Raw genomic sequence first — 23,058 nt, 5'->3', positions numbered from 1 at the left:
TGCAACAAATTATTTAATGACTTATATTTGAACCTTTACAGATTTATTTTTTTACTATCAATCATGATTTTTGTTATGATATTGGGCATCTTCCATGTACTCTATGACAGTACCATCTTGATTGCTTGCATTTGCTCACTTTGGTGCTTCCTTAAAATATTTAATTTCTAAGCAAATGAATATTTAATTTTAGAGTTTTTAATATGACACACTGTCCTCATACTTGAGGTGTGTATGTTTTTGAGCTTCTGGGTTGCGCTGCATCTCTGATTTGTGACATGGAACAAATATCCATAGGATCAAAAATGTAGTTACACAGATGCTGAACCTAGGTCTAGATTTTTCTTGGACTTAATTGAAGATATGTAATACATCCCACATTCTTGCAAGAAATTCTGTTTCTTGTAATTTCCTTGAGGAAATTTGCCATAGTTGGCCATAGTTACGAGGACAGCCATCATGGTAGTACACAGTCTGAATATTCTCATAAAACAAATCTGGTAAAAACCTTTTTTGTTAAGCAGATCTTAGTAAAAAAAAAAAAAAAAAATTTGCAGACCCAGTCAACTTTAATCAGAATTCAGATAAATGTTGTGTTATATTCTTGAGAGAGTCTCCTGAGTGGTCATCTGCAACAGTACGTTTTTAGTATGAATAGAAAGAAAAAAAAAATATATTCAAGTCTTTCAATGGAGGGCTCTACTCCATCCTCAGAGACCAAGAGTAAAATACTCCTTGCACTTCACCAGTCTGCTATATTATTCCACTGTTTCCCTCACTCTGGCAGATGTCATGTTTAGCCATGGCTTTGTAAAATGATGGGAAGTTCAAACTCAAAACCGCAGCCAAACCAGAAAAATTCTTAGGAATAATCAGTTTTAGTGGGAAAATAAGTAATATTCAGAAATTGGAAATATGATGTTTCCAAAGCATGCCAATGCTGAGAGAACTGTCAAACACCATTTAAACAGCAGGAATACCCCATAAAAAAATAAAAACTAAAATGATTAGGTTTGAATTTTTAAGGACAGAGGTCTTCAAAAGAACTCACTTCCTATTTAGGTACAGTAAGTTCACAACTATAAGGCGCACCCTTTTGACTAAAATTTTCCCTGGAACCTGGAAGTGCGCCTTATAGTCCGCTGCACCTTATCTGATGTACAAAGTTGCGAAATCTGCCAAACCAGAAGTGTGAGCTGTGAGCCGTGGGGGGAGCCGGAAGTGCCATGGCAGCCGGCTGGGGGCGGGCCCAGAGGCCCGCGGCACTGCCCCTGCCGGGTGGAGGCGGGCCTGGGGGCCCACGGCACCGCCCCTCTCGGGTCCAGGCAGTCCCGGGAGCCCATGGTTGCCAGGTGAATGCAGGCTAGGGGGCCCGCGGCACCCGCCTTCCCGGGTCCAGGCAGTCCCAGGAGCCCATGGCTACTGGGTGAAAGTGGGCTAGGGGGCCCGCGGCACCTGCCTTCCCGGGTCCAGGCAGTCCCAGGAGCCCATGGCTACTGGGTGAAAGTGGGCTAGGGGGCCCGCGGCACCTGCCTTCCTGGGTCCAGGCAGTCCTGGGGGCCCTGGCCGCCGGGTCCAGGGGGGCCCGGTGGCTCGCGGCACCGCCCCTGCCGGGTGGAGACGGGGCCTTGGCCAGCAACCGCGCGGGGTGAGCTGGGGGCAGAGCCTCGCTGCAAAAAAAAAAGTGTGCCTTATAGTCTGGTGTGCCTTATCTGATCTATAAAGTTGTGAATTTTGCTGACTCCAGGGGGGTGCGCCTTATAGTCCGGTGCGCTTTATGGTCATGAAATTACTGTACTTAAGTATGGGGTCAGATATTTAACAGTGCTCAGCAAACACTGGCTCTCATTGCAATGCCCTGTGTTCAAATTACAGGATGAAGTCAGTGTTTTATTTAGATGCCTAATATCCACTAATCATAAGTTCATGACTCAGGCCAGGATTGTTTTAAAAATTACAGTAAAGACAAATATGAAAGTCACAAACTTATGATTTTAAAATTAATTTAATGACTTGTTGCTCTGCATATCTAATGAATCCAGTTCTACAAGGAACAGTACGAGTGTAATTGAAGCTAATTTTAGATTTTTTTCTTCAAGAGTTCTCAAACAAAATAGTTTTTAGAAAAAGAGGAAGAAGCCTTATTTTCTGACAGATTGCCATGCAGTTTTTCCGTCTTACAAAGACCTTCCATATTGGATGATAAGGCCACAGAAATATAGAAATATATTTGCAGGATTCTCAGGAAGTATATGCATAGTATATGCATAGGTTTGGATGCCTGCCTATGCTCTATGTATTGTGAAGAAGTTTTACAATATGCCTAGGGAGTTTTCATTGTATTTGGAGGGCTTTTTGCTATGTACAAAAGCTGGAATGTGGCCATTTAGATAGTGTGCTTTCACCAGAAGAAAACTTTAAAAAACATACCTACTTAACAGTTTTCCAAGACATTTCTACCATAGTTTTTCTGTAAAACATAGAGAGATTATAATAAATACATCTATTTAATATTTAGATATGCACATACATTTATGTCAGAGGTACTATAATATACATTAAATAATAAAATGTAAATGATGAGCAATGATGATTTCATTTTTCCTTACGTATAAGATGTTTGTGTCATTGTTGCATCTCTAATCCACATCCAGGTCTTCATGTTCGGTGTGTGCAGTAATATGTAAATTACCTAGCCAGCTGCGTTAAGCAGTGTTTGTTTATTCTATTTCTTTTGGCATAGCATGCAACTGAATTTCTGCCAAAAATGTGGCTGCTTCAGGGAACACTGTTCAAGTTGAAGGAAGTTTTGAAAGGAAAGATATATCATAAGTCTTTACTCTGTGAATCAGTTTAATCTAAAGAAACTGTTCATAAAAAAGACCTGTATTAATGTAAAAGAATGAGTTTGTAAAATACAATGAGGAAACAGAATCTTTCTAGAACACTGTTTACATTGGCTTTGTAAACAAGAACACAATACTAAGGGGCAGTGCCTTTTTTCATGCGTGGGAAGGATGAAGTGGTAAAATGTGAAAATGGAAAGTTTAAGAAAAATTATTTTTAAATGGCATATTAATATCTCCTAACACATAGCAGTTAAGTGCATTTAAATTTAGAAATCAGTGATGCTTAAATGTTAAAAAATTGCATTAATGACGCGAGAGCTATCTACTTACACTTGCAGTCCTTTCAGCCTTCCAGTCTGACACTTCCTTTTTTATCCAGCCAGCTAATTTCCCTTCCTTTGTGAGTAGTAACTGTTTTCACACTAGTGCTTACCCAGCAAGCCTCCTCATTGTTTCATGGTTAATTATCTTCTTGAGCTTCACCTTCTCCAGTGAAGGGAGAAAGACTGGGCCTTCCCACAGTTCTAATGAAAGCTAAGTTTTAGAGATTCACTTGGTGAATAAATGCAGTGTCTGATCTCCAAACATAATAAATGAGTTCCTAAACTTTATGGAGTCACAGCTCATTCAGCAGGTTTACTGGTTTCCTGAACAATTCAGAAAGACATTTTAGTCTAAAAATCCATTTTGATTTTTAAAAGGGGAGGGATATTGTTTCAGTGTGAAACAAAACACCATAAACTGTTCCTAAATTTCTAAGCACTATGCAAAAAGTACATGTCAATCATAGAGTTTCACTAAAAACCTGAGCAGCTGCATGAAAGACTTGGAGCTCTATACTGCATATTAACAACACATCTGCTAATAACATTAATAATAGTAGCCCTGTGCCCCCCAGTTATTAGTTTGCAAACTCAGTACTCATTGGACTTTTTGGGCCTTACCAGCACTGAAAATAATCATTGTGGATACACTGAAATCTTCAACTTATGTTTTGATTTGAGCCCAAGTTAAAGCTGTGCAACATTTAAAACAAACACACCTGTAAGAGAAGAAAACTGAATAATGGCAATATAGTGATTTTGTAACAGTGAGTTACTCCCCATTGCAATTTTTTACTCTGCCAAACTAGGACACCCACTTATAAACCTCTCACAACAGCAAGATGCAGTTGTCCACTACTTTGCCTTATTCCAAGTGAATTTCTACAAAGTATGCTTATATCAAATAATTTTGCAAGTGACCAAACCAAGCTGTGCACATAATACTGGTACTTGAGACACTGCACAGGACCTATTCAATGTACTAGTTTAGATTGGTAATTCCAATCCTTTTCTGCCAGCCAACTCCAGAGCTGTGTTGATATCTACTATATACATAGAGAGGTATAAACATAATCACTTACCAGAGAAGGAGAAAAGAAAATAATCTGGAAGTTCAAAGATGAGATGATCTCAGTGAAAGAGCTCTGCCTACCTAGGAACTGCTTATATTTGGAGATTAGGCCAGTGCTTCTATATCACAACATTTGAAGAGCAGCTTTTCTTAGACATAGGCTGTGTAATGGCAAAGAGCAATTGCGCTGTTGTAACTTCAGAGTGCTTACCATTGTAATTTTGATTCATTGCCAGAACTCCTTTCCACTTACTGACAACTGTGGTGTTTAACTTAGCACTTGAAAATCCATAGGTGGGCAGACTGTGCAAGTACTTATAATATGCAGTATTCTTCTAGCCTTTGACTTAACAATACTTGCTTATTGACTCCCCTTAAGTCGATATCTCAAATTTACAGATGGTGAATCAATCACTTCAGGAAATGCCAGAACTGAAATTGTAAAGAAATTGCATTGAAAATTTAAATAAGGGGGACAAGGAGTCCATTCTCATTGATAATGTGAATTTGGTGGTCTCTCAACTGATTCAGAAGAAGAAACTGATGATAGGGACAGGTATTTTTCATGCAGTCCTGTTATTCATAAATAATAGATAAAGTCTCCCTTTCCAGTATACTGAAAGAATTTTTTATTCAGAATTTCAAGTCTCTCTATTCCAGCTCTTCGTGAGAAAACTTTCTTTCTAGGTTTCTCCTCAGGTCAAGCTCCCAAGGGCTTATGTCCTGCTCTTTTGTGCCTTATATCATCTATGTTTCTATGGTGATTCTCACTCTTCAGAGATTTTCTCAAACCCTCATGTCTGGTGGAAAAGCTCTTAAAAAAGCCGTGATTTTGGAGTCCTGATATGCATGCTGTAGATTGGAGATGGCTATTGCGTCTACTGAGTCCATTCATAGTATCCACTGAGTTGTTCTGATTTAACTGAGAGTACACTCTTAAAGGACTATCAGTTACCATGCAAATGGTACTAAATTGAAAGTATTAATAACAGTATACAGACCTCTTGACAATTACAAAGAGAAAGCATCAAGTGATTTTATTGTGCCACTTTGCTTTGCTGGTACAAATTTATTTATGAGCATCTAAACGCAGAATGCAATTGATTTGGCATTAATATGATATTCCACAGATTCCCTGTGTTTTCTGGATATTTTATAGTCTTAACTACAAAGACACCATTTGGGTCAAATTCTGAGACTTTGCATGGATGAACTCCCACCAACATGCATGAACATGTACCTGAGGTGTAGTGCCAGGATTTGCTCAGTTCTGAACTGTGTGTGCATGGAAACAATTTGGGTTTAGATAAAGCCAGGAATGTTTTTCTAAGAGTTTCATAAAGGGCTTGTGATGGTTTCTTGAACAAAGAAAATAATATATTTCTCTGAAGTAAAGGTGAGATATGAAATGACATTCAAGGGCAAAAAATCCTGTCATGTAACCTCTTGACAGATGAAAAGAAAGCTACAAAGCAGTAAAAACAACAGTTGGTAAAATATGTCATGTAGCCAGGTTTTCTCATCACAAAAAAAAAGCCCAAATACACAACTTGGGATATAGGTCTGGGATTGTAAACCTATTTGGATGACAATATTATTCAATCTAAAAATGTTATAGATATTCTTCTTTCTAGTAACCTTTAAAGGGATTCTTTAGCAAATAATATTAGACATTCGAAAGGATATGGTGGCAAAAAAAAAGGAAATGCTTCTGTAGAGGATGGAAAACAAATAATGGGTAGGTCATTAGCAATGATATTTTGGACACACAGCAGGGACTGAGCTTGTTGAGTCCCTGCTTTTGCCTTGATCTGTGATCAAAGTCAATTCCTGCAGGCCTTCTGCTGACATGGCTCACCTTCTGTTTCAGCCTGGCTTGTACACTCCAGTGTGATGTGTGAGTGGAGTGGGATGGAGAGGCTGGAGCCTTTCACTCTTTTGTCCATCTGATAAGCAGGCAGCTTACCAAGGGATTTAGAAGACCCTCATAGGACTCACATGCAGGCACAACTGACCCCAGAATTTCATCTAGCATCAAGTGGCTTAGAAAGAGCAGAAGAATGCTTAGAGAACGGACAATTTCCCTGACTTCTAAAACGCTTCTCCTACTAGTAGGAGTTTATAGTTTTCAGCTGGGCATCCTCTTAAAATGTCACTGCAGTTATTTTACCTGTTGCTTAGAAGATGTGCCCACAAAGCTGCTACCATGATAAAGAAAATTACTTGGTTTAAAACCTAATGTGACAATAGTAGTCCTTTAGACTGTTATTTCTGAGCATTATCAGAGAGCTTCAAACATCATCATATAGACCTGAGCAATGGTGGAGCCTCTGTTTCTCCCAGCTCATACTGAGACCCTTGCAGGTGACACCTGTGACTGCAGAGGGCAGAGGCAAAGTCAGTGTCCTTCCTGTGGCGCAGGAATTGGTGCATACAACCACCCATGTAGGACCCTGGCACTACCTGTAAGCATACATGACCCCTAAAAGAGAAGGAGGAGATCTGCAGGTGCAGGATTGTGCATGTATTGTCATCAAAAGGGGCAATAATAATTGTAAAATTCACTAAGAGATTAGCACAGATTTAGATCTTATTTTCTCAGGAAATAAATGTGTACCTGCTTTTAATTGCAATTATAACAAATATGTATGTTCATATATGTTTCTTTCATGATCTGAGATAAAGCATACTGCTTCCATATATTCTGAGAATATATTATAATCTCTAGGCCACTTTGGTGTTATGCACAGGGAATATTATGCATATACTTATGCATATTAAAAATTGGTGTTGGGAAATGGGGATAGTCTTTTTGATGACTATGATATAGGCAACCCCATTTAGAAAATGAATTTAAGTGACACAGAGGTGAAGTGGCACTGTACACATGATTATTTCCCTCAGCAGAAGTACTTGGCATGCTTGCATTTTACGAAAGACAAAATCATGTTTGTCTTTCTTGAATGTGCATGCATTCCTGGAGGTGGGGGATGGTTTTCTCTCCTTTTTCTTTTTCCCCTGGCCCCTAAGTGCAGTTGAGTTTGGATCATTTGGCCACAGCAACTGAAAGATATGTTGCAGGGAGGGAGAAAGAACAGAGTTTGTATTTATAATAATAATTTTAAAAAGAGTGAAAAGCTCTTTTTTTCATGTTAATTCCTTTAAAAAAATATAATAGTATGTAGGGGTTACATTACAGGCCTTTTTCACCAACACAAAGTATCTGTTCTGGAGTAACACATGCAAATGAAGCCAAAACAGAGAATCATTGTTTAATATAATTTGCTTCGCAAAGAAGTTAAACTATTCTTGTTTTTGTGAAGGAAACAAATGAAAAATTGCATTTTGATGCTTTTCCTTAAAGAGCATTGGGGCTGAGGAAATGTCTTTATTTGGCTTAATAACCTTATTTCTTCCCATTAACATTTTCTGCAGATTAACTGGTTAGCCATTAAACACCAACTCTATGAGGATTTAAGCACACACTTAATTGTGCTCACAAGAGTTATCCCACTGAAATGGGAATGCTATTCTGAGCAAAATAGTTCTGAATTCAAAGTAGGAAGAGCTAAAAACCTTACAGCTGCACTTTCAAATACATTAGAATTAATTTAACCTTTCACTCTTCTGAGTCTATAATTGAATAGACTATTCACTTAATAATACTCAAAACTTTTCATGCAACAGTAAATGCTTCCTAAGTGTTGTCTATCTGGTGGTAATATATAAAAAATAGGAAGATGCATAATATTTTGTATCTTTTGATTCTTATTACTTTGGGATTTTTTTACTTTCTTGGTCAAAACTCTTTGCCTTCTCTTACTGGTCTTACAGATCTTCTCTAAATGTAGTGTTATTTAGTGATTTTATAATGATAGAGGCCACTCAGACCTACTTTAAAACTACCCATTTTTAGAAAAATTAAATATATGTTTTTACTCACACATTCCTGCACATATAAAAAAAAAAAATCTGAATTCCAGAAAAATTAGTGCCACCAATTACACAAGTCAGTATCCAAAAAGTTTTTTCCAGACAGGATGGTACCTTCGTGATGTTTTGCCGCAGACTTCATCAAAGCCAGGGCTTAAGAGTCAGCATACAGGGCTCACTCCATTGAAATGTGAAGTTCTGTAGCACACTCCAAGATTCTCTTGAAATATAGTGTGTCTTACATGTGGAGATCAGAATGTCTGTCTGTGATAGACCCCTCTCTTTCTGGGTATTTGCATTTCAAGAAGGGGTAATAGAATCAGAGAAACATACAGTCAGAGAATGGTTTGAGTTAGAAGAGATCTCAAAGATCATCTAGTTCCAATCCTCCTGCTATGGACACAGACTCCTTTCACTAGAGCAAGTCACTCAGATACCTTGATCTAAGCTAGGCAGAACTTCCTTTGGAATCTGTAAGAACAAACTGTCTGGGAAGGACATATTCTTAATAAACTGAAACAAAATTAAAAACATGGTGCAGCTCTTACTCAAGTAAAGCTTTCGCAATTGGAAATGGCAGTAGATTCATCTACTTTGTGTAAAAGATGAATTGTACAATATGATATACAATTCTTTCAAATGGAAGACATAGACCGAAGCAGAAACACCACCGTTTTTCCCTGTAGAGTGAACAAACAGAATTTATCTCTGGCACTATCTGGCATTTATCATTTGTGCCCTCCTCTATTTAACACCAAGTAAAGGATAATGTTGAAAAATTTTAAACATTCTGTTAGCAGGACCTAATAATCTGTTACTAGCATGATAACTCTAATCATCCAGCATCCTATCATGGCACTGAGCAGCCTGAAAAAGAGATATCTAATATGATAAAAATAGTTCCTAAAGATTCCTTGGTTTTCACCTTGCTACTGATGTCAGTGCAAATGTAGGCTGGAGTGACACCACCTTCCATTCTTTACTCCAGAGATTTATTCCAGAGGCTATGGTATGGCTCCTCCAAAAACTACCTCGACCTCTGCCTTGTTTGAACACCTCACTAAATTTTGTAAAACAAATATAGGAAAAATTTATACCTGTACTAAAAACACCAAATACAAAAGGTGTGTAACTTAAGCTGAGTGGTTTGTTTCAAAGTTAAAACTTTTCCTGTACTTTGGAAGGTCTGCTAGTGTAGCTGATAATCACTAAATTTGTACTTCAAGGGATATGTTGTTTATAACTACAGTAGTAACTCACTAATATCAATTTAGTCAGTTCCTGGGACAGGGAAAGCTATATTAGTAAAATGACCATATCTGCATAGGAGTCTTTGCAAGTATAAACAAGAATCAGAAGAAAAATAAAATAAATAAAATAAAATAAAATAAAATAAAATAAAATATCCACTGCCATCAAGCTAAGCCTGCAAAACTTCTGAGTATTGCAAAACTCTGAGTATGCCAGGCCTTGGAAAAGCATGTGCATTTTAACAATAAAAAAATAGGCTTTGAAGTGGGGAGCACTCGGTGAAGATGAATGGGCTGAGGTCACAACTCTACAAGTTTTATTGTTTTAGTTCATCAGACTTGCTGAACAAACAAGGCAGCCAAGTGCTGATTTACAGAGGGAAGGTTGTCTTCCTGACCAATAAGGATCAAATGTTTTGTTTTGAGAAACAGAATCAGATTCTATGGAACATAAAATCCTTGGAACCTGCTGCTGATTTCCTGCCTTCAGGAATTTCTTCTTGCAGCTGGCAGGAGCTGAAAACAGTAAAATTAAGTGGTTTAGGAAACTTCCCTGAATATGACAGGGTCGTAAAACATGACACAGAGAAAATGAACCATTGAATCTGATTTGTTTTGTAATCTAACAGGTTTTCAAATAATTGCATTTTTCATGTTAGTGAAGGGTGAGATACAGGTGGGAAACTGAGTCCAACTAAGTACAAATCAGGAGCTTTTATTAAAATATGACAAACTGACAAATCCAAATAAAGATTCCTGAACTTCACAATGTACAGAGCTGCTCTGATGGCTGTAGCTGTCTAGAAAATTGATGTTTTCACAGGAATTTAACTTTAGCCAATGTCTCATGGGGAAAAAAAAAAAAGAACTCTAGCAGAGGTACTCTATAAAAGCTTTGGGGTAGGTAGATCCACAAAGAGCCTCAAAGTTTCAACATTAGTCCAGACAGATTCACAAAACATTGAAGGCCTCTTAACCAGCCAAGAATGAAAAAATTCTTTCACATCTGCTGTTCTACCCATTATTATGTGCAATATATTAACACTGCTGTAGTACTCAGGAGTCTACATTACAGCTAAGCCAAATAAAGCATGAGGACACAGATTTATCTTAGATGGAGAAAGTCTTGATTTATCAAATACAGTAATTTCACGAATACAAGCCGCAGCAATTTGACAAAAATTTTGGTGGAAACCCGGAAGTGCGGCTAATACTCGGGGGCGGCTAATATGTGAATAATTTTCTGACATTTACAACCCCAGACGTGCCAGCCAAGCACCTGCCAGTAAAAGCCGGCATTCCGCGATTGTTACAGTGTTACTGTGTTGCCCTGGTTCCCTGCAGGCAGCACGGGGGGTGGGGAGAGAGGCAGGAGAGCTCTCTTTCCTCCTCTGCCACAGCCCAGGGGAGAGACGGGGGGGGCCCCGCGCCGCCATTGCCGCGGCCCGGGGAGGGGGAGGGAAGCGCGCACCGACATTGCCGCGGGCCAGGGAGCTGACGGGAGCCCCGCGCAGCCATTACCGCGGCTCGGGGAGGAGGCGGGGTGCTTTGTCCCCGCCCGCCGCCGCCGCGGCAGGAGCGGGGAAACTCTGTCCCCGCCCGCCGCCGCTGCCGTAGGAGCGGGGGAAACTCCGTCCCTGCCTGCCACCGCGGGGCAGCGCCGACCCGGGGTGGCCGAGCCCAGTGGCAGCGGTGGGCTGGGCCACCTGGCCCCGTCAGCAGCCCCTAGCGGGCCGAGCCTGCACAGCCTTAGCTCAGCCAGTAAACCCCGCCCTCCCGCGGTTCTGTTACTAATTGCACGCGGGTCCTCGCTGCGAATGACAGAGCGGCTTATATTCGGGTGCGGCTTATCTATGGACAAAAACCGAAATGTTTGCCAACACCCAGAGATGCGGCTTATACTCAGTGTGGCTTGTATTCGTGAATTTACTGTAAGTTAATAATCGCATCACCTCATTAAATGGGGGATAGCTGCCCAGTTTGGAGGAAATAATTCCTCCTGATTTTCTTTGATTGTTTTAGTCTTTCGTTTACAGGACATGTTTTGTTTACTGGGATGATATAGCCTTGTGTCTTGCACAGTAACAATGCCACCTATATGCATAATTAAATAAACACTGTTAGCACTGGAGCAGATATTTGGCACTGTCTGTGCCTCTTGTTCATCAAACAAGCCAAACACAGCACTGCAAGACAAAATTCTCTTCATCTATCTACTATTAAATTAATATTTTGACAAGCAAGCTTCTTTTAAGAACAGCATGTAGGTAGGGCTTCTCCTGAGAGAATAGCTTGGTTCATGTCTCTTATGCCCAGTGTGGCAAAGTGTCCAAGCCCAAAAGTTAGTGTCCTAACTGTTGTGCTCACAAAAGGGCTGTGAACCTTTATTTCCTACTTCAAAGAGAGTTTCCAGCTGAGAATTGAAGTCAAAAGTATGTGCCTTTCCCTGCACAATTAACCTTGGCTGGGTCTTGATGAATCTAAGTCAGTAACCAAGTTGTGCAGAACTGCACTTTGTTGGACTACAGCTTCATTTTATCTGCTTTGTAGCTGCTGGGATTTGCTCTTGCTGTTTGGCATGATGTCAATGCTGTGTTTGAAAAACATCACCTGCTCAAAGAAAATTAGAGAAAGCAGGAGATCAGAGTTGAAAGATTTCTTGGAAGAAGTGTTTGTGTTTCTGGATACAGTGATCAGTGTTCAACTGTTCAGATGATTTAAAGTAAACAATTCTATGTTAGTCAACAATTCTATTGCAAGACTCCTTGTAAAAGCAAGGCCTTATATGAAGGCCTCTCAGGAAATGGAAAAATAAAGAGAAATTTATTTGTGCTCAGTCCCCAAATCAGGGACCATTTCAGTCTTATTTTTGAGGGCTTACAGTGGTTTGGTACTGTTGGCCACTTGACAAATCACATCTGGGTGAAAAAAGTTGTCAAAACGTTCTTCCTCTTCCACATGTTTCCAGAAGGAACTATTCTTGTTATCACATGTTCTGAGTCATAGTAACAAACATTACTGGAAAGTTACAAATCTTCTAAAAAGAAAATTAAGTTTCTCTCACATATTTATCATTCCTTTTCCAGAGAAAGGTACCAGGGCAGATATTATTTGAAACTCGTGTAGTAATTGATCTTTCAGCTGAACATACATTCATTATTCTTACTTACTGGTCATTTGTATTGCCTTTATTATCAAATAAAGAATAAATGCAAATTCTAACAAAAATTCATCGAGACTTGTGATCTACTGTTTTAAGACTGACTACACAGAAGTTTGTTATAAACATTTCAAAAACCCTTTCTTAAATCCTTTACATCTTAACTATATTGAATTTAAGCAGGCTAAGAAAGATTTTCATATCTAACATAATTGCATGTTTTTTACTAACACAGTCCTGTATGATTCCAAAACTTATTATATATAAAGAAACAGATCACAATTAAGATCTATTAAAGTAAAATTTCTGTATTATATTTTGACAGCAAATAAGAAGTAAAAACGTCAAAGAAATCTTTCAAAATATAGTAGGTTTCATTTTAATTGATCATTTTAATAGCACACAAGATGTAACAAATTAAAAGCCTATTAGTGATCATTGTTCCAAAAATGCGCTTTACTTCCATTAACTTACGTGATTTTAGTGGAAGAACATTTAAAGTACAGCTGTAAATATTTTTAATCTTTGACTTTTTTCTTTTACAGGAGCCTCTAAATGTAATTGATCCTAGTTTGATGGATCTAAATGGTACAAGTGAAGATGCTCTAGAATGGGATGAAACTGACATAAGTAATAAGCTCATCAGTATTCATGAAGACTTAAGTGATCCTGATCAGGAGCTCAACAAGGATGATCTAAACCAGAAACCTACTCCAGAAGAATGTGGTGATAATGATGTGAATGAAGATGAAAGTATCAGTAATCATGGAATTCCTCTTTATTGTCCCAACATTACTTCCCCTCCAAATCCTCACGTCTATCAGGTCTATAGTCTTCATAATATTGAATTATCAGAAAAAAAACATATGCCTTTTTTGAAAAAAGCATCCAGACTCTCCAGTGTAATGCAGTCTAACATTTTAAACAAAAGTCTCAGTAAAGACTCATCATTTTCATCTACCAAATCCCTGCCAGATCTAATAGGAGGTACCACATTGGGAAAACCATATAACTGCATGTATCAGAGTGGAAACATAAGCAGGCATTCTGAGAGTGAGAGTGGGATAGTGAGTGAATGTGATACAGAAACTACAAATAATTCAGAAATTTTTTTGCTAAATGATATTGAAAGCAGTCAGAGTAATCCTGAAATTGGGCATGTGGAAAGCCAAGTGGATAATGTAATAAAACCAAAACTAAAGCAAGATGAAGAAGATCATACTAGTCTTTCAGATGATTTCCAGTTGGCTCCTTCTGCATGTTGTGGAAGTGAAAATGATGAGGATTTGGACAGCATTACTATGTCTAACTCTGTTTGTCTAGAAGAATTGCAAGAAAAACATGATGTGTTTACGTTTTATGATTACTCATATCTTCAAGGCTCCAAATTCAAATTACCCATGATAATGAAACAATCCCAGATTGAAAAAACACATACAGAGGGTAGTTTGTTTCATGACTTTTGTTTTGACAAAATACCCAGTAAATTTGAACATAAATCTGGAGAGTCACAACCAGATGGGTTTATTCATGATCATACTCTGGCAAGTATACGTGGAGAATCAGATCCCAATTCTTGTAAATCTGCAGAAACTGTAAGAAAATTACCTGTTACAGAGAGTACAAGACAGGTTTCAACTTTATCTCATAGTTCTTCTTTAGAATCTCTGTCTGTAGTAGGTGATTTGTTCAGCTCAGGTATTTTTAAAAGTGGAGATGGTCTTCAACGAAGTGCCTCTTTGGAGAGCTGGCTGACTTCCTACAAAAGCAACGAAGATCTTTTTAGTCATCATGGCTCTGGAGACATAAGTGCAAGCAGTGATTCTGTTGGAGAGCTCAGTAAAAGGACATTAGATCTTTTGAATCGCTTAGAGAACATCCAGAGTCCATCAGATCAAAAAATAAAGCGCAGCATCTCTGACATAACACTCCAAAGTAGCTCTCAAAAAATGTCTTTTACTGGGCAGCTGTCTCTAGATATTGCATCTTCAATCAATGAAGATTCAGCAGCTTCTCTCACTGAACTCAGCAGCAGTGAGGATCTTTCTCTCTGCTCTGAAGACATTGTACTACACAGAAATAAAATACCAGATTCAAACGCATCATTTAGAAAACATCTTAATAGATCTGTAGCTGATGAGAGTGATGTCAATGTCAGCATGATTGTTAATGTCTCCTGCACTTCTGCTTGTACTGATGATGAAGATGACAGTGATTTGCTTTCAAGTTCCACCCTTACCTTAACTGAGGAAGAGCTAGGTATCAAAGATGAAGATGACGACTCCAGTATAGCAACTGATGAGGATATTTATGAAGAATGCAATTTAATTTCTGGACTTGATTATATAAAAAATGAGCTCCAAACCTGGATTAGACCAAAATTTTCCTTGACAAGGGAGAAAAGAAAAAGTAACCTCAGTGATGAAATTCAGCGCAGTAAAGAAGTTAGTAATGAGACATCAAAAGCCACAGATACATTAAGTATTGAAACACTATTGAATGGTTCAGTACAGAAAATATCCGAACATAATGGCAATAGTAAGAATATACCATGTGATTGTGAAAAGGGGACAAAGAGTCACCCAGTGAAAGACATCTCTCAGGTTGTGAAGGATCAGCTTGTGGATGATATGGAGAATGGCAATGTGGAAAATACTCTTGACAGTCAAAAGGAAGATCTTAGAGTAGCAGCAATCCCCAAAACTCATGCATCACTTGATGTCAGAGAAGCTGAAAATGATTGTGGTGTCTGTGAAGCATTTACAGACAGTTCAGATGATTCACATATGGATGGCAAGGAGACTGTTCTGTCCTCAGCTGGATCCAGGAACTCTGCAAGAGAATGTCAAAATCATCTTCAGTCTGATCATCACTCTGTTGCTTCCTCTCCTGCAAAAAAACCTTGCCTTGAATCTTCCTCAGAAATTAATTCTGTAGGCATACAAGATACAGCTTTACAACTATCCTTACCTAGTAGTCAACAGCATAGAATAAACATTACTGAAAAATTTCCTGATTGCTGTGCAGTCTTGAAATCCAGTGAAGCAGAATGCAACTCATCAGCCAATGGTCTTGATTTGTGCTGTGACTGTGAACCTGATGATTTTGATAGAAAAAACACAGAAGATGGCTCAGTACACAATTTTGTGAGGGAGATAATAGACATGGCATCAACAGCTTTGAAAAGTAAGTCACAACCTGAATGTGAGTCATCTGCTCCAGCTTCATTAGCACAGATCAAGGAAAAAGTGTTAGAACACTCTCACAGACCCATACAGCTGAGAAAAGGGGACTTCTATTCTTATCTTTCACTTTCTTCTCATGATAGTGACTGTGGAGAAGTAATCAAATACATAGAGGAAAAGAGCAGCACTCCTGTGCCACTGGAATTCACAGATGAGAGAGAAGATATTGAATGCTTCTTTGAAGCCTGTCCTGAGGAAGAATGGGTTGAGCAGCAGCAGCAGCAGTCTATTTCTAATGATTCTTCTGAAGCACAAGTTGAGCAGCAGCCTATTTCTAGTTCTGTTTCTGAAACATCTGCAGAGTCACTAGGTGAAGTGTCTCCAGAGTCATTAGAAGTTAAAACTTCTTCTGAAGGTAGGGATTTATCTTTCTTATGTGGGGATGACAATGATATAAATATTCCAAATAATAACAAAAAATGTGCATCAAGTAATTCGAAAAATGCTGATGATGATTTGCTGTTTTCAGATGGACAAAATGAAAGTTTGGAAAAGAATTCTCCAGAGGTTAGCACTAAAAAGAGTAGTGCAGGAAAATCACCTGAAACAGAAGAGAAAAAAGGAAGTGTTGCTGTTTCTGAAGAAGCTTCAGCTACAGAGTATGAGATAAAGCCTGGCCATTCACAGAAAAAAGATAGTTTGCATCAGAACAGAAAAACTCTTATTTGTGAAGAAAATCTCCTGAAACTTCATAAGGAAAGACATATAAATATGCACAGATAGGATGTAACCCTCTCCAGGCACATAGATTATTCTAAAAACAGGTATGTACTTTGCAAGTTGCACTTTTTTTAAAAACTTTTTTTTAATTTTTTTTTCCTAATTTTTTTTGTACAATGAAAGGAATCCTCAGCCAGGGCTTCTGTTTCATGATAGTACCATATCATTTGTTTTGATTACACTATAATCCCAGTTTACATGCCACTAATCAACAAATATGGAGAATACTAATTGCTTTTTGCCCTTTGGCTTTGCACTGGCTGGAGCTGCTCCCTTCTGGAACAGGTCTGCTATCTTGCAGAACATGGGAATTCTTCAAACAGAATATATCAGCCTCCTTTCCCTCCTCAGCTAAGGGAACCAGAAACCATCTCTGCTCATTGGTGCCTTTCTCTGCAGTCAGTCTTAGGAGGGGTTCAAAAGCACTTGATAAAGCTGTACTTTCCGTTCTACAAGAACTAGTTTGTTTGAACTAGTGAGTTGGAGTTCTACAATATTTCTAGACAAATCATGAAGAATGGCTAAGCAGATTGGATAATAGAGAGATAGTAAGTCATCTCCTGATGTCAGTTTACTGTGATTTTAATTCAGTAAGCCATTATTAAGAACACAATTATTGCATCATAGCATTAGGCCGAAAACTGAGGTTTCCAAAAGAACAAATCTTTACAATATCATGAAACTATAGAATGTGAGGGTAATGGGGATGGAAATTGATAGTCACCCAGCAGTACTGCAACCTTTGGTTCTATCTTGTGGTAAGCATTTTGAAACATTAATAATTTGATGGAACCTAAGGCAAAAAGGTGACCTCACATAAATGTTGAACAATTACTGCACATTTAATAACAGAAGAGGATCTAGAAAGAAACTTTTGGATCAGTTCCTAGCTTGCAGCACTGCTGTTTTGAGTCTTACTAGTTTGGTGACCCAAAAGCCAGAACAGCTCTATCAAACGCCATTAGTCTTTGGAAACACTCCTCCAGCAGACCACAGCCAGAGCAGCAACTCCAAACGCCAATCCAATTCCAAATGCCACTACTTAGCTGTAGCAAGAGAATTTCCAATAAAACACAAGGCTAAGCATGGGACAGGTTTCCTTGAGAAGTTCTTGAATCACCACCTGTGGAGATTTTAAAAATTCAAGTGGATGTTGCCCTGAATAATCTTTTTTACCTTTGAAAACAGCCTTCCTTCTAACAGAGGTTGGACCAGTTGATGTTCAAGTTTCCTTCCAACCTAAGTTATGTTATGATTTCATGATATTGCCAGGAGAAAAGGCTGTTATTCATCACTGCCCATGGAAAACATTAGTACTCTCCTGTGCCAAACTGTGTAGCTGTAGCAGAGGATCTCATCTGATTCAAACAAAATAGATTTCTTTGCTGCCCTTAGAGATCTAAAGTCCTTATTTTTGATTTTGTTATGTTATATTTGTAAGCTTTGGGCTTTCCATTTATTGATGGTTTACCCAGCATTCCCACATTCACATACATATATATATATCTAGCAAAGACTTTAGGTTATGACAGCAATAGTCTACAGCTTGCTGCTATTTCAACACATCTCTGACTAATGCATTATCTTGGAACCATCATAGCAAAGAGGATATTTCTGGAACGATTTTGAAATAGGCTATCATGACCTGCTGATTGACAATTAGGTTAATACTTGCACACATCCAAACAACTGGAGAAGCAATGGAAATCAACTATGAATTACAAAACTCATTGATGATTCTATGTATTCTAGAATTAAATTAAATGGATTATATGTATATAGAAGTCTCTGTTTGGAAATTGAGATGATGACAAAAGTCTGAGATTGTTAACTGAAACTGATGTAAACATAGCCTTTTCAAGTTATTGTTTTACTAGTTTTCTTATTTCCTCACTCATTTTTATAATATTATTTTGAGGAAGAAAAATTGCTGTAGTGACTGTGATTTTATCCTTGTTCTCATTCTTTCACTGATGAAGATCATGACATGTCTTTTCAATTTATTAGTACATTTACTCTGAGGATCTCAAAATACTGCATAAACTTACCTCACTCTTCAGAACTTTATAGTTACTTGCATGGTAGCCAGATTTCTTTTTCCATAAGACTGGAAATGAAAATATGCAGTTTGTGTGAGGTCTAAGATTGGACATAAAGGATATATTTAATAATAAATGACCCACAATGCAATAAAATATATTGCAGAATCTGGATACAACAACTTAATAGGATTATGTTATAGCTTCCAGTTTTGCCTAGGGGCTGACAAATTATTTTAAGAGAACAAAGCCCTTTACACTACATTCCTACTTTTTATATCTAGGAAGATACACTGGTTCTTGTACATATAGCATTACTTCCATGGAAACTATGTACTGTATTATTCCCAGTAGTAGAGTTCTAGGATACATATAGTTTATCTCTGACACACCAAAAATGAAAATATGAGCTGCTAGGTTTGGTTTCACTTAAGTCTGAGCTCCCTTCCCCCATTCACAAGCTTGATGCTTTAACTTCATCTCTCATGCTATGGGGAATGAATTACAGAAGCAATCTATCCTAATTTGTTAACTTATTCAAATAACAGTTATTATACTTAACTATGCTAAAGATTATCTTTTTGGTGGCAGATTGTTTATTTTTTGATGAGGCTAATTACTGATTTTCCAAAGGTAATTTACATTTATTACTAATACATCTTTTAAAATGTGACAGATAAATGTTGTTCCCATAAGTGTATTATGAAAAAAGTTACTATTTAAAAACACATTATTTAATTTGAAAGATAAATGGCAAACACCATTATTTTTCCTGAAGCACCTGTGCTGTAAGCTCATTTAAATGTGTAATTCCATGTGTAGCTGCAATACTTAGAAAAAATCTATACTATATGTGTACCTTAAAAGCATACTGAGAATTCAAAGCTGAAAAAGGCATGGTTTCAAATGCAGGTTGATTTTGTACTGTTTCAGTATTTACCTTGACTGTACAGGAGAATAAAACTAATAGTGAATAAATATTTTTGTCAAATGTTGCAATCCTGTTATTTAACAGTGTGCTACAAAAAAAAAAAAAAAAAAAAAGAAAGAAAAAAAAAAAAGAAAAAGAAAAGAAAAGGACCATTGTGGGAAAATGATAACAATTCTATGGGCAGGCTCAAAAATATCTCTGACAGCACTGACTAGTGTTGCACATGAGTCAACATGGAGTTCTTCAACAGAGGTGCTCATAAAGATGTGCTGATTTTATTTCTCAATTAGAGGTCACCTTGAAAGGTCTATCTGTACATGTGATCATGTGATCTTCTTCTGTCACTGTGACCCATGACTCACCAATGCAATGGGAACTTTTAGTTACAAATTCAATATGCACAGAGATCAATACATTCAGGACATTTAGGCGTTCTATCCAAACTCTTTTCTAGAGGATGCCTTAGAATTCTGTGTGTACTCTGTTAGTTCTTACAAGTAAATCCAAAAGCTATTTCCTTATTTCTTTATTTATTAAATTTAAATTTTAACTTAATTTAGGAGAAAAATAATTTACTTGCACTTAAGAAAAGTAAATTGATTTTATCTGACAGTGCTGCAGTATTAGATAGAATATTCTGCCACTTACTATCACCAAAAGAAACCCAGCACTGGTGCTCAAAGCGCCTGACTGTTATTTCCTGCTCAGCAATATATATTTTGTATGACTTTTTCCTTCCTTGTCTCAGTTTTTTTAAGCAACAAAATAATGAGAATAATGATTGATGGGACCTATGAATAATAGCTTATTTACGTAAAAGTATTTTGAGATCCACAGATAAAAGATGGTACATAAATGCAAAGGACTGTTAGTTATTTATTTACTACAGGAGAAAAAAATCCAAGTTTACATAATAGTATGTAATAATTTACTTTTAGAGACTGGAACTACAATAATAATTTCAATATTTGCTTACTTTTTTTTTCCTTGAGATTTTTATAGGGAAGTAAATAATATAAAGTTTCTTTATAGAGTTTAAAGCAGTCTGACTTTTTAGATCCTTCAGTATCTGACTTTTAAAAAGCTAAGTAGACATAGAATCTTGTACTGTAATCTATGAATTACATAATTTTTGAAAAACTTGACATAATCCATCAGTAAGAATTTTCTCACTCATGCCAGAATTGTAGAACTCTTTTGATAAAATCTTTCACTTTATTCAGATCAGTTCTTCATTAATATCTAAACAGACAGTTGAGCTTTTCACTATTTTCAAGTAAGAGTACTTCTGATATAAATGGGGAGGGGTGTGGTCAGTTACAGCAAAGAAGATCAAAGGAGATGGTAACTGGATGGATTCAGGCGTTCCTGCTTAACTTGGAAGGCACATAATGCATATCTGGAGTGCCTCCTAGGAAATGCCTATGAGATGTACTTTGCACTAATCTTTGAGCTGTATTCTGACAGTTATTTCTTCACGATTCTCATCATAAGCCCATGCTCTTTGCTGAATAGTTTAACCCTAAACTCTGAGCTGGATAATTCTATACTAGGCAAATGTAACTCCTTGCTGGTACTAAAAGTGTCTAAACAGCTATTTACAATTTAAAAATGCAGTGATAATACTGACAATTCTATTCACAGACCACCTCTGTGACAATCTTTTCTTCTTGTCCATTGAAGTTTCACTATATATGTTTGCACAAATATTAAAATAATTGTTGGATAAATCTTTTTGTTGCTTGACTTTTGAAAATTTCCATGTTTTCATTGGCTAGTGCATTCCTGTGTACTGAAGGTAAGTTCACAGGTAAAGATGAGGATAAGATCTAGGGAAAAGGCCCGATGTGATGAATACCCTTGTTTCTTTAGAAGCGAAGCCTTTATAAAAGTCAGTGACTTCTCTACATCAATTCATTTTTTTACAATAACTTGTACCTCAGGCTGTTAAAAGTCATTTTTTGCCTACTGTATGCTTCTGCACTAAAGGCTCTGGCATGTGACCATTTAATGGCTATCTGTTATTGTTATGGAAGACCTATGTTTTGCAAATAAAACTTCATTTTCTGTAACCTACTATTACTTTTCTGTTTCCTTTTAGAAACTTGGCTGCAATTCAGGTGCAGGTTCATCCTGTAAGCCCTGGGATGACCTCCAATTCCATTGTATCACTGCCCTTCATTAAACTTGACTCCCAAGACAATTTTTTTTTTCCAAATGTGGTTTGTCCATGTTGGCTTTGTGGTCAGGCTGCATAAGCTGGTCCTATGTCAGTGATCATTTTGTTTTGTAGCAAGGCCATTTGCTTTCATATGGATTCCTCTCCCAAGCTACCTCTGATGACTTCCCCTTCCTAAATTGGATGCTCCTGTACTACTTACCACTGGTTCTGTTCTTTAAAGTTCTATAGAATTCGTGATCTATCTGGTTAATCTTTTTAGAATTGTACCTGTCAGTACTCTTCTATTTTATGTATCAAATTTAATATTTATCTGTATAATGCATAAGTTTATTGACACTATTTTGCTTTTAAAGTGACTATTTTGTTGGATTGCAGCAAAAAGAAGTCATTGGTCCTCCTGATTCAGTACACCTAAAAATTAAGCAGTTTAAATAAATGGAATTTTATTTATTTAATTTAAAAAATTAATCTATGCAACACTTCAAGAAACAACTACATAGTGTTGTATATTAGAAACTGTTGACATTCTACTGAATTAAGTATAACATTTTGGGTTTTTATGCTTCTTGAGGTGGTAATGAGAAAAAAAGTTTTTAAAAAATGTGTGCCTTGCTGTATTTCTTATACCATTTATTAAAAAGCTGCTTTCACAGTAAAATTATGTTGGTTTGAAAGGAGAAAATAGCAAGGTTAAGATGTGTGAATAATTTCTGTATATATGTATAACCAACTGCAAACATTGATGTATAATGACAGTATAAAATGCTTTAATGTTTGTGATGTCCAGTGATGTGGAAATTATAAGCCTTAAAACCATTAGATTGCATGGTAATTAGAATTGGCATAATAAACATAGTTTATTGGGGAAAAAAAATCAGAATTGGTGATCTGTTTTACCTGCGTTCCAAACACAGAATGCTTTATCAAAATTCCAAAGAATATGGTTTTCTTTGCAAATATTCCCTAGAGATATGCGACTCCTTAACTGGTGAAGACTTGTGTTGTCTAACTCAGAGGTAAAGAACTTTGTCATTAAAAATTCTGTAGGTCTTTTGGGCCAAACAAGGAGACACAAATATTTAGTATCTTGAATCTGCAGATATTTCTGCACTTGTATATCTTTTATCATGTATGAGTCTAACAAGTTAACCTATAATTATCTAAAATGTATAACTATATAGCTAAAGACCACTTTATTATATTTAAATATTTATATATATATATTTTTAATATATAATAATTTAAAATGTTACTCCTAATTTTAGTAAAATTTTTGAAGTGAAAATTATGTTTATTTATGAGTTAACCATGAATTTACATTTTCTTGACAGAGGAGTTGATTTAATAATTATTC

General features: G+C 37.1%; 1 protein-coding gene across 4 annotated transcripts in view; it reads left to right on the top strand.

Moving 5' to 3' along the window:
- AKAP6 (A-kinase anchoring protein 6) overlaps positions 1-22,580 on the top strand; it is a 265,979-nt gene extending 243,399 nt beyond the window's left edge. For 2 of the 4 annotated variants that reach the window (XM_033061959.2, XM_033061958.2), the window contains exons 13-15: positions 13,133-16,187; positions 16,302-16,596; positions 21,624-22,580. In XM_033061959.2, the coding sequence (XP_032917850.1) occupies positions 13,133-16,187; positions 16,302-16,555 (3,309 nt within the window). In that variant the 3' untranslated portion in view covers positions 16,556-16,596; positions 21,624-22,580. Of the gene's footprint in view, positions 1-13,132; positions 16,597-21,623 lie in introns of all 4 variants that reach the window. The other 2 variants (XM_033061956.2, XM_033061957.2) reach the window with 1 other exon arrangement.
- Positions 22,581-23,058: the final 478 nt, after the last annotated feature.

Source organism: Catharus ustulatus, chromosome 6 (genome assembly GCF_009819885.2).
Source record: "Catharus ustulatus isolate bCatUst1 chromosome 6, bCatUst1.pri.v2, whole genome shotgun sequence".
NCBI classification, from domain to species: Eukaryota; Metazoa; Chordata; class Aves; order Passeriformes; family Turdidae; genus Catharus; species Catharus ustulatus.
This window is presented reverse-complemented; position numbering and strand designations above follow the sequence as displayed.